We start from the raw sequence: 12,093 nt of genomic DNA, 5'->3' as shown, positions 1-12,093 counted from the left end.
AGAGGGAGAGAGAGTGAGGGAGAGCTAGAGTGTGCAAGAGAGCATGAAAGAGTGATAGAGACTGAGAAAATACACGTGCATGGGAGACAGCAAGAAAGAGGCGTGTGGAGTGTGTGTGCAATCAAGGAAAAAAGAAAAAAAAAAAAACAAACACTTTTCCTAACTCATACTTCTCCTCAAGTGAAGACTGATCGAATTAATTTACTAAAATTAAAGTGAAGTTGGCACAAAGTGAAGACTGTGGTAATTTGGGGACGGGAAGGGATATGAGGACTTATTTTTTGAAAATCCAACTCCTCCAAGTAGCTGGCATGTAACAGTGACACATCAATGCTTTAAGAACAAAAGAGGCTTCTCCCTCCACCGTGGTCACAGGTCCCCGCCTGAGGCACCTCGGTCGGCAGTGGCTGACTTTCCGAAGCTGCTGGCGATGAGGGTGCCGCTGAGCCCCAGAGTCTGGCATGCCCCACCATAGATGTCCTGGACCAGCATGTCCACGTTTGTGTGCTGGCCCTTGGAGGCCAGATGCAGCAGCTCGTCAAACTTCTGTGGGGACAGAGCAGATGACAGCAGTTAGATCTCGGGGCTGGCGGTGTCCTTGTGGCATGCGGAACCACATCCATGAAAGGTCAAGCAGAGCCTGCGGGTGCTTGGCGGCCTCTTCGCATGGCATGGAGCAGGTGTAGGGCAAGGCCATGGGCCTCTCTGTGGACCACCCACCTGGCGATACCCCAGGCCCATTTGGACACCCCATCCTCCAGAGCACAAACAACTCCACGTCGACTGGGGCTATGGGGTCTGAGACCCAGGAGACAGAATAAAGGCCAGAAAGGAGCCACTTTTGTAAAATTCTGGCCCACTACAAGTCCCCGATTCCATAGCCCCAGCCCTCCCAGAGCAGGCATCCTCCTACAGGCAGCTGAGTACCTTTGTCTTGGTGAGTAGAGCGCCAAGCCCCCAGAAGGTGCCACCCCCGATGGAGCTGCCGCCAATCCACTCGAACTCGTCCTCGGTCTCCACCTGGGAAGCAGACAGGGGTGCATGAGCACGCGGCAGGTCCCCAGGGGACACAGTGGCTCAGGGCTACCCCAGGAGCAGACCCTGACAGGGGCACTGCCGCCACCATCGTGGGTGACCACTCTCAAGGGTGTAGCTTGATGCCCTGGAGGGCCTGAGGCTGACGGTGGAGCTGACCTTCCTGCTGACGAGGAGCACTGGCACTCAACATGGCCTGTGAGCACCAGGCTGAGAGCCAGTCCTGCGTCACATGTCCCCATATCACACATTCCTGTGTCATGGGTCCCTGCACCCACCACTGGCTCCAACATGTACAAGGGCCTCACCAACATCCCCCGAATCCCTCCATCACTCACTCACCTTCACAATGGAGACCCCAGAGCCGATGTTAACGAGAAGGTAGGGGAAAATGTTTGGGTGGTTTGTCTGGAACCGGAACTCGGGGTCAGCATCCTTCTGGTACATGAAGGCCTCGTGTGGGATGTTCTTCAACACGAAGTTGCAGCCCTTTATGAGGCAGGTCATCACGTCCTCCTTGTCGACTCTGCAAGGGAAGCGTGGCCCCTGGAGCATGGCAGCCACAAGGGACGGAGCTCATCCATGGTACAGGGAGGCAGGCCGGCACAAAATCCCACGACGCTGCTCCCCGTACGCTGTCCCCAGGCTGCTGATTCCACACATAGATACAATGCTCGGGAAACAGCAGCCAGCAGAGCAGCTCACAGAATGACTGCGACGGACAGTGTACTGGGCTCTGCCAGGCAGGCGTCGCCTCATGTTCCCAGAAAGCCCTGAAGGGTGTCCAGCCAGCAGGACATTGGCACAGACTCCCCTCCCCCCACGCCCATCTCCTTCCTTTCGCCCTCATGCCACTCCCACCCATCACTCCCACCAGTCCTCAGTCCCTCCCAGGCCTTCCTGCTGCTCAGTCCCCATATCTGCTTGCAAAGCTCGGCCCAGAGCCCTGGACCCACCCAAAGGCACTACGAGATCTTGGGGTCTCAGGAACCCCACAACAGGACTGCAGCAGACTCAGAGTGGCCAGGTTTATTGCCACAGAGGCCGGGAGAGCCCAAGCCCAAGGACTAACCCCAAGGACTGACCAGCCTGTGTCTACCTCTACACCTGCAGGGAGACCCCCACCCCTCCTTACACCTGCAGGGAATCCCCAGCACACCAGCAGTAAGCCCCCCACCCCCTCTCACCAGTAGGGAGCCCTCCCTACCACCCTACCCCAGCAGGCTGGGCCAGCTCACCCACTTTCCCCTGTTGGCCCCGTCTTGGCTGCTGGGCCCCACTCACTTGAGCTGAAGCTTCTCCTCAATGAGGTCCTTGAACTTGTAGGCCCCACCCCCTGTGGCCTGGATGACCTTCGTCTCTGTGTTGACCAGGTGGTCTTTGATGAAGTCCAGGCAAGCTTCGATGTAGGTGTTCTCGAACTTGATGAAGTGCAGGCGGGCAGTGATCTCCTCCTGGACGGAGATCTCATAGGGCGGCTCGTGGTCCTGCTCTGTGTCCTGGAGAATATAGTTGAGAGGTCCTGGAACATTCTGCTGCCCTGCCCCAGCAGCCTGGCGACCCAAGCCAACCTTAAGACAAGCAGAACTCAAAGTCCAAATTCGGAGGGTCCAATGCAGAGGGTCTCCATGATGTGAAGAGGCCCAAAGACCTGAGGAGGGGGCTGGACTTCTGAGACCCTCAGCTGCCCCACTGGGAAAGGAGGCCTCCCCAAGGAGCCCAGCAGGTAGAGGTCCAAGGTCAGGACTGCAGGGAACAGGGCTAGGGGACAGGGAGGGACAGAAACACTAGCAACCTCCAGGACAGCCAGTCCACATTCACTAGCAGCAAAGGGGCTGGCAGGAGAACATCACAGGGGGAGGCGCCACCAGTTGGTCCCTCTGGCTGAGCCACACGCTTGCCTGCCACCTCAACCTGTGCCTGCCAGCACCTTCTGCACCAAAGAGCTCACCTTTCCTGGGTGGTCGAAAGACCTCACTTTGGCGACCTTGTGCTGCACAGTTGAGTAGTAGGCCAGCTTGGTCAGGGACCCACCTATGAGGGGGAGACAAACCGCACAGTCAGAACTAGGTGGGGGACAGAGTATCCACCCCTCCGCTCACTGCTCTCTGGACGTTTCCCAGGAAACATCCCACAGCAAGCATGGGGCAGCTCGGTGGGGGCCAGGAGCAGATGCTCTGGGGCCCTCTGTGCAGTCTGGCGCCCTGCAGACAGGCAGCCTAGGGCACAAAGCAGAGCAAGAGGATGAGCTATCAAATCTAAGCCCGTTTTCCCTTTACAATTTCAGTTCCTCCTCAGACTCCTAACCTACTGGGTTCAGAGTTTCCACTCGCCCTGGAGAAGGAAGCAGCCCGTCCTGTTTCTGAAGGACCTCCGCTGCTGTTCCCAGCTTCGGAAACTGCAGCTTCCAGTTCTCATCCTGAGAACGAACCAGGAAACAGGCTCCTACATCCAGTGCATTTCCATTACAAGTCTCACACTTGGCCACCCATCTTAACAAGTGAGGCAGGCTATCCAACAAGTATTTTCCCAGGAGAGACACTGGAGACAATGGGGCTGAGCAAGATCTGGGGCCCAGAAGCAGGCTCCTGCCCTCTGGAGAGGCTCAGAGCTGGAGATGGCAGTACATGCCCCAAAACAAACCAGAAGAAACCAGAGACGCCACAGTATTTTCCCTCAATGGCTAAGATTTTCGAGATGTCCTGCAGAGGTCCCACTGCCTCCAGAATGCTGCTGGACACTGAACACAGACAGACGGCCAAAGACTGCACCAGACAACAGAGGACAGACGAGGCCTTCCTGGTATACATCGTAGGAAGAGTGTGAAGTCACTCTCCAGGTGAACTAAACCAGGCTCCTCTCCAAGTCAGAGCAGGCACGCTGGAGGCAACAGGGCTCCAGGCACAGATGTGGGGGCCCACGAGTAGGAGACAGAAGGAACTACATGCCCAGCACACAGGAAGACTTCTGAGCAGGCCACCTTTCTTACCGGGCCTGACAAAAATAAAGCAAACATCCTTCACGTTGAGAGAATATGAAGGTGAAAATGATTTTCAAATGGTTGTTTTGTGACAGAATACTAAAGGGATGTATAAGGATGACCACAAGTCAGTACGTCCAGGTGCCGAAGGCCAAAGTTCCTTGCTTCACAGAACCCAGGCCACCTTCCTGTGACCACCCGTCCCAGCTGCAGCCTCATCCCCGCAGTCCCGCGGCTTCACCTCTGTCATGCGTGGAGGGCACGTCTGGTTGAGTCAACACAATGCTGGCCTTAATCTCGCCTGCACTGTGAGCTCAGGAGGCGGAGTCGGCCTTGAGCCTCCTTACCCTCTCCTGCCCCCAATCCCAATCCCAGCCTAGCCAGTCATTCTCTAAGATGTTTGTTGTCTGAGTCACTGAGCCGGCCTTGAGCCTCCTTATCCCCTACTGACTCCAATCCTGGCCTGGCCAAGTCCTTCTCTAAGATGATTGTTGTCTGAGTCACCTCTGTGAACACACTGTTTTCTAACAACAGGCGACGCAAAGAGACAACGATACATTTAAGAGACATGTCAAAAGCCACTATAAACAAACTTAAGGACACAGAGACCCAAAGAGGGGGCAGACAGGGCACAGGGGTGCAAGGGGCAATGGATACAACAGAGGGGTCAGTGTGGAGCAGAATCGGCTGAAAGAACAGTGGGAGCCTGAGGAAACCAGGAGCATTTGGCCTGTTGTCGGGGCCTCGTTGGAGCTGGAACGTACCCCAGTCCAGATGTGTTGTCACCTGCTCCGCAGCCCACCTCCAACAATGACAGGGGCCAGGCTGGCATCCACACACTGCCCTGCGCACTCTGCCAGCCAGGCCCCAGTCTCCACACCCGTCCTTGAGGAGAGGAGAAAAGGGAGCCCCAAGAGGTACAGCTGCTCATCCATGCGAGGTCCTCCATGAGACCCCCAAGCCCCACCACCACCTTCCAGTCTCCAGACCTCATGGGGCCGGGGCAGGATATCCTCAGGCTGCCTGTGCCCTGCACCTTCTCCTGCCCCAAAGGCCCTCCTTGGGCCCTTACTGAGTGAGGGGGGGCCAGGAAGCCTGCACCCATCACCCCTGCTGCTCCTTCCTGCCCATGTGCCCACTGCCCCCGCGGAGCACTCCCCACCACCTGGCAACACGGGGCCTCCTGGCCTCACTCCGAAATCCAGTCATTGCTTCAAGTACATATGGGGACACAAGTGTCCCTGATGTTCTCGAAGAGGTAGGTTGGCCCAGATGGCTGGGCATCCCCATCCAAGTGAGGCAAGGCTTCACCAAGAACACTCGGACAGCTGCAGTCTCCTGGGTCCACAGCCCTGGGTAAGGGAGGGGAAACGGAGATGCCTACTACTGATGAGCACTCTGGCTGTGTGGATCCTGGGCTGAGCACCCCACCTTGAGGGACCTCCCATGGCTACGGTAAGAAACCAAAGGCTTGTACTCAGTAATGATGAGGGTGTCCTTTTCAGAACCAGACACTGGACCCCGACCTGGGGTAATTTCAGAAAGAGGAAATAAATACCAGCACTAAAAATAACCCTCTGCATGTTCCTCTGTCAGCAAACCCCAACTGGTCTGGTGGCAGGGCAGGCCGGGACCCTCCAGGGCACGGACGGCCCTTCCTGCCAGCAACACTCAGTGGGCCCCTTGTGGGCCTCTGGGGCCACAAAGAACACGGAGAGAAGCCTCGGCCTCTTGCTGTTCCCCACAGTGACGTCTGCACTTCCGAAACACTGATTCTTGACTTGTTCCCACTGAGCAGAGCCCTGAGTGCAGGATGCACACAGCAGGAAAAGGAGCGGAACCTTTCAGACCACACACCCGGCCGGGAAGCCGTGACCTCACAGTGCTGGCAGGACGCAGAAGGCCTTTCTTTTTTCTTTTTAACATATATTTATAATACAAATACTATTTTGTTTCAAAGCACATACGCTTTTAACAACTTGAGAATGTCACCTAGCGTGGGACAGCAGTTTACTGTAAAGCCTCTACAGCAGTGATTAAGGAGAGAGAGCTGCTTTGGGGATGTGCGGTTCCAGGAGTGATGGGCATGAAGACCTGAACTTCACAGGGTGCGTGAAGCGCCCGTCCACCACTATGGGTCTGGAGTGGATGCTTGCTCGAAGCCTTGGCTAGGCTGGCATGGACAGTGGGGCCTCCAAGCTCACCACCTCCAGCCCTTCCTTCTATTTGATTCCTCTGTGGCAGTCAGTCAGGCTCTGCCTGCTTGTACACTGGCTTCTTCCTCAGGCCCAGCCTCCAGGCACCTCCCACCAGCCATACCCCCCAAAACCCCACCCCTTACACCCTCCTTTCTGCTTCTCATAAGCTTGCCCTGTTCTCCAGTGCCAAGGAAGACATCCACACTGCAAGGCAGGAACCCAGGACCCACAAGTCTCATCACTCCAACTTCCCTGCGGGACACCTCTCTCCTCCTTGATGGGGCACCATAGACAACAGTGAAGGACCAAGCCTGTGACTCAAGTGATCCCCAGAACACAAGACTTGCAGATGCATTAAATGCACCAGAAACAAACAGCTCCGAGGGGACAGGCCTGGGTCCCTTGGACACCCCAACTTTCCCAGGAGAGTGAGCAGCAGTCCACAGCTCACTCACTCATTCAAGTATTTATTGAGCATAAACACACCAGCCATGCACTGTGTGGGTGCTGACGACACTGAGGGCACAAAAGCAGACCCTGCCCTGCTCTCAGGGGCCTTAACTGCCTACATGCGAACACTCAAACAGGCACTCAGACAAACATAGGCTGCAGCCCAGACCCGGGCTAAAAGGGGCAGCCACAGGGCCTATCCAAGGGGCTTCACCTAGCTCCTGCCCAGGAAGCCCTCTGCCCCAGGCCACAGTGTGGTTGTTGCCAGCTGGGTTCCAATCCTGGCTCTACCACTTTCTAGCCAGATGACCACCAGCAGGTTCATTGTTCTCTGACTCAGTCTCCTCACCTGTCAATGGGGTGATGCAAGCACCTCCTCAAGGGGTGTCAGTGAGGTGTGTCAGCGAGTGAGAAGGGCCCAAGACGGGAAGGAGCTAATGCCATCAAGATGCTGCAGGATCAGGGGGGCAGGGTGCACACCAGCAACCACTTAAAGGCCTAGTGGTAGGAGAGTAGAGGGAGGAAACAAGGGACCCCGAGGGGCAGGAGGGTCTGGAGGGTGAGAAGTGAGTGTCCCACACCCTTAAGACAACCGTGGGAAGGCCCGGAAGATGACCCCGCTTCTTAAGTCCACCGTCCCTGGCTGTTAATAGTCAAATGTCCAAAAGCAACGGCCTGCGAGTAAAGTGCGGGCGCCCAGCTTGTCCCCGGGAGGACCTCAACACTGCGTCCTAATGCGTCTGCCCAACGGCCTCTGCCTGGGGACGCTGGCCAAAGGTCGGTGACCGACCCGGAAGGGCTGCGCGGGGTCCCCGCCGCGGACTCCGCGGCCATTGCTGGGCCGCCCTATGAAGCGCTTTCTGACGGGCAGGGATTGGGGTGCCGGCTTCGTCTTCGCTTCAACCCCAAATCTCAGGCTGGCCCCGGAGGACCGCGAGGCAGTGCTGGGGCACCATCCCTTCGCCTCCTGGCCAAGCGGTCCGACGCGGGCCAAGATTTAAACCTACTGCCCGGCCCCAGGGCCCCCCGCCCCGCAGCCGCCCTCTCCTCCGCCGGGATAACGGGGGGACCGCCGGCCCGGGCGCCCAGGGGCGACGCCTCGGGGTCATGCCCCTCGCTCCTTCCCGCGCATGGGTCCAGTCCCCGCCGACAGTGGATCCCGTCAGCCAGCTCCCCAGCGCCCCCCAACACCGACCCCGCTACCACGCCGGACTACGAGCCCCGGCATGCCCCGCGCCGGCCCGCGCGGCGCCTGCCGGGAGCTGTGGTTCAGCCGTCGCCGCGAGCCCCCGCACCGGCGGCCCTCGGACTACAATTCCCGTCACGCCGCGCGCGCCGCGGCCCCCGCCCCGCCCTTCGTCCTTCCCGCCGCCCCCAGCTCGCCGGTACCCCAAAGAGGCGCCCTCCTGCTCGGGGCCGCCCCGCTCCCGGCGCCCCAGCCCACGGTACCGATGTCGATGGCGAAGCGCTTGGCGTTCTCCAGATTACGGAAGATTTCGTCGGGTGGGAGCGTGATGCTCTTGTCCAGGCTGTCCCCGCTGCTGCCGCTGCCGCTCGCCCCGCACTCCGCCATTTTGAATGTGCCCGGCTAGGCTCATCAGCCATGGATATATATGCGCATAGATTTGACTGCTAAACGCCTCCCGCGCATATATTATGCTAATGAGGCGCCCGCCCTACCGGTTTACCTTGATCTTCGCCGCCGCGGGAGCCGCCGGGGGCGGGCCTGGGGAGGGGTCAGAGGATGCCGGGCTGCGGAAGGGCCCGCAGCTATTCTCCAGAGACTGCGCCTCGGCACTAAACATCTGGCATATGTTGTGGTTTTTTTTCCCCCCCGAGCTGGCCAGATGCTTAACTCGGGTCCTCTGAGCTAGTGCTGAGTAAGACAGGCGGCGTTCCTGCTTCCAGAGCCGCAATGGGACTTGCAGACGGTAACAGCTGCCTCTTGGCCCCGCTAGCGCGCCCTATAAGCTAGGCTCCTGCACTCTAGCGTGCGTGTGACGTCTCTGCTAGGGTGACCCAGCGTCCAGGTTCAGTGCCGAAAGCCCTATGCAAGCAGGGAGGAGGAGAGGACCTTGCCCTCAAGAAGCCCCCAGCCCAGGTGGAGACAGGCCTGGGACACAGACCCGTAGCTAGGGAAGATGAGCACTCTGCTGGCGGGCCACAGAGAGTGCAAGGGAAGCAGGGCCCCAAGGGCGCCGCCAGGGAGCCTGCCTGGAGGAGGTGCCTTCCAGCAAGTGGGGTAGGGTGAGGGACCAGTGGGAGTTTGCCGGGAAACACGCTGAGACTTGAGACCACTCCAGGGCAGGGATGCAGGGAATGGCAGAGACAGGTTCCAGGGTGAGTCCCTCAGAGGCACTGGCGCTTTGGGAAAGAACCCAGTGCAGAGGCAGACAGACTCAGCCCCTGCGGTCAGTTTCCTGCCTCCCAAGTGACCACGGTCATTGCTGCGTGCTTCTGGACCTTAGCCTTTCTGTCTGCAAACTGAGAGTGCCACCAGCTGCCAGACAGGTTCCTGGGAGCCCCGAAAGAGCTAAAACAGGTCCATGGGCAGCAGGAACGCAGAGCCCTGGGCAGGATTCCAGGGCGCATCAGGTGGGGCTGCAGGGAGGAGACGGCATTTCCTAGTGCCTTCCACAGGGTGGCTGTGCTGCCCTAGGTGGAACCTGCCTAGGGGAGGCTCTGGTAGAGGAGGGCAGAGGGTCTGCTCCCCAGAGGGCATAGCAGGGAACCCGGCATAGTGGCCTGGCCAGCAGGGCGGCCCATGGGCCAGCCTGGCCAGCAGGCACACTTCACTCCATAAGCGCAGTGTGCTCCTCCCAGTCATGATGGACCCACATGTCTGCAGTGAGCCTGCCCTGTCCTCTGCCCACCACAGCTGGGGCTCAGCAGCTACCAGAGAGGGCCAGTGGCAGGCACTCGGCTGGCCTGGAGAAGGCACCCTTCAGAATGAGCCAGAAAGGGCAGAAGGCAGAGGGGAGAGAGGGCTGGGACCTGCGCTGCCCGAATTGTCATCACAAAGTATCTGGGAGTCTCTGGGTGCCAGGCTCTCCCTTCTGCTCCTTGCCACTCCTTGCTGGGTGGATTTCGCCCCTTGGGGAACTTGGCATCTTGCAGACTCAACCAAAACCCTGTAGCCTGCCTAAAAATAGGTGCCGTTTCAGAGCAAGAGATCAGCCCTGGCAGAGTCACCACCAACACTGCCTGTTCCAGCCTGGCATGTGGCCGGCGGCTGGGAGGTAGGGCAGGGCAGACACCTGAGAATTAGCCAGACAGGTGCCTCCAGGATCTCCTGCCAGGGCTGCAGGTGGCTGCAGGCTGGAGGGGAAGGGCAGGTGATGGTGGTAAACATTTCTTCCTGTTTGTTTGGCCCGGCCAAGCCCCCTTTGACTGCAGCAAGGGGTCTACAGCAGGCTACAGGTCCCCAGCCAGACAGCAGGAAGGGCTTGCCCATAGCTGTCACTTTGTTCCCACCCTCACCTGCAGGGAGCTAGTGAAAGCCTCTGAGTGGAACCCAGGTCTCCCGCCTTGCTGCCCCTCCTACACATTCAGAGGGAATGCAGTCTACAAGGCCCCTCTCCTTTCAGCCTGCCCCTCCCCTTCCTCCCTCTCACCTTTCTCCTTACCATTCCTCTCCACTTTGCCTCTCTCCTTGCTTCTCCCCTGCCTCCTCTTTCCCTTGTTTCCAGCTCCTCCTCTCTTTCCCTCACTTCTTCCTTCTCTACCTGTGCTTCCCCTCCCTCCCTTCCTCCTTCCCAGGCCAGGACCCAGACATTCTTCCAGCAGGCAGAGGGTCACTGCTAAGCAATCTCCTAACCGAGGCTACACACCATGTCCGTGCTCACTCCCCTTCACTCCTGCAGACCCGCCCTTCCGCCCCGTGCTGGCCAAAGAAGACGCCCTTGTAAGGCACAAGGCACTAGAAGAGACGAAGACTCAACAGTCAGATTTTATTAGAAGCCTGCAGAGCAGTCTGCATGACAGAGTTCAAATACTGAGTACAGACATTGCGCCCACACGCACTCACACAGAGGAATCCTTTAAGGATTGTAGTGGGGACCCACCCGCCCCAAACAGCCCACTATGAGCCCTAACTGGACAGCTGAGCACACATGGGGCCTCTCGGGAAAGGCTCCGCTGCGCGGCTCTTCCATGCCCTCAGGCTGTTACTCGCTCTCCTATGAGGATGCACGCTGAGGTCGCCTTCACAAAAGGCAAGAAGTGCCCGCTGCATGGCCGCCTGGGGGCGTGCCTACAGCCACAGGCCTGAAGAAAGTCCTCTACAGCGGCTCCTGCCAGCCCCACCGCCTACAAATATCATAGACCTCGGCATGCGGCCGGGACTTCTCAGAAGTCACTTGCTGAAATGCAAACACAGAACGACCCCTTGGGGTCACACGCTCCCTGCAGCTCTCTCCAAGATTGGCCCTGATTGTCCTAAAATGACAAGGGCAGGCACACATTCTCTGAGAATGGCTCCCTTGCTGGCCTGCCAGCTGGGGAGGAAGCCCTCTGGACAGGCGTCCAAGCTGGACCAAGGGGATAGGAAGGCACTTCCCCACTCGCCCTCTGGTCCTGGGCAGTACTGGTCACCAGGGCCGCCAGAGGCCAGAGGCGGGCTGTCGTGGGGCAGTGGCCTTGGCCGAAGTGAGTGTAGGAGGGGGCGCCGCGCTGGCAGCTGGGGGCTCCTTGGGTGCAACGGGCGTGGCAGGGGGCCGCTGAAAGTGGTAGAGCAGCTTCATGTGCGTGTCGCTGGCGGCGTGCAGCGTCAGGAACTGCACGGCCTCTTGCAGGCACCACGAATAACCCTCGCTGTAGTCCTGGTGTAGGCTTTTGGGGCCGGCGGCAGCGGCAGCAAAGGCTGCGGGGGGATAGGCAATGAGTGCGTGGCCGGCACTGGGAGATGGGGAACCGGGACACCGGGAGCGGGGGATCTGGTGAGCTGTGACCCAGGGAGCGGGGCCAGGGCATGGGGGACCCGGAGCAGGGGATCCAAGGACCGGGAGGGCAGGCTGCGCGCTCACCTTTGCTGTGCTTCAGATAGCTGACGGCCATCTCCAGGATGTCAGCCTTCTCGAGCTTAGAGTTGGGCTGGTGCCGCGCGAACTCCTGCTCCAGCAGCAGCTTCAGCTGCTCGATGCTGCTGTTGATGCGGTCGCGGCGCATCTTCTCCACCACCGGCTTGCGCAGCTGCGGGAAGAGGGGGCGTCAGAGGGCGCGGACTAGCGGGCGGGCGTGCCAGCGGGGACCGCTCCGAGAAAGACTGCGCGGAGACTGCGGGGCTGGCACTTACCCGGTTTTTCTCCTTGGGGCTGAGCAGCTCCACGGCCACGGTGCTGGGGGCCATGCCGGCAGGCGCGGAGGAGCGGGCGCGGGCGGAGGCGGCGGGCCAGGCGCTGTCTGGGCTCCGCGCGAGTCGCTTGATATAGG

General features: G+C 59.3%; 2 protein-coding genes across 2 annotated transcripts in view; both read right to left on the bottom strand.

Moving 5' to 3' along the window:
- The window catches only part of PANK4 (pantothenate kinase 4 (inactive)), a 32,339-nt gene extending 24,094 nt beyond the window's left edge, over positions 1–8,245 (bottom strand). Inside the window, exons 1-6 of the mRNA XM_004384321.3 lie at positions 8,113–8,245; positions 2,987–3,069; positions 2,320–2,534; positions 1,378–1,561; positions 928–1,020; positions 393–546 (exon numbers count right to left, since the gene is read on the bottom strand). Coding sequence (XP_004384378.1) covers positions 393–546; positions 928–1,020; positions 1,378–1,561; positions 2,320–2,534; positions 2,987–3,069; positions 8,113–8,236 — 853 coding nt within the window. The 5' untranslated portion in view covers positions 8,237–8,245. The remainder of the gene's footprint in view (positions 1–392; positions 547–927; positions 1,021–1,377; positions 1,562–2,319; positions 2,535–2,986; positions 3,070–8,112) is intronic.
- A 3,007-nt stretch (positions 8,246–11,252) lies between these two features.
- HES5 (hes family bHLH transcription factor 5) lies at positions 11,253–12,010 on the bottom strand. The gene is made up of 3 exons (XM_004384320.1): positions 11,957–12,010; positions 11,688–11,853; positions 11,253–11,524 (listed from the first exon to the last, which is right to left on the bottom strand). The coding sequence occupies exons 1-3, from the start codon at positions 12,008–12,010 to the stop codon at positions 11,253–11,255; spliced, it is 492 nt and encodes a 163-aa protein (XP_004384377.1).
- Between the last annotated feature and the right edge of the window lie 83 nt (positions 12,011–12,093).

The sequence above is a fragment of the Trichechus manatus genome, unplaced genomic scaffold (assembly GCF_000243295.1).
Source record: "Trichechus manatus latirostris isolate Lorelei unplaced genomic scaffold, TriManLat1.0 scaffold00122, whole genome shotgun sequence".
NCBI lineage: Eukaryota > Metazoa > Chordata > Mammalia > Sirenia > Trichechidae > Trichechus > Trichechus manatus.
Note: the sequence above shows the minus strand (reverse complement) of the source record. Positions and strands in the feature narration are given on the sequence as shown.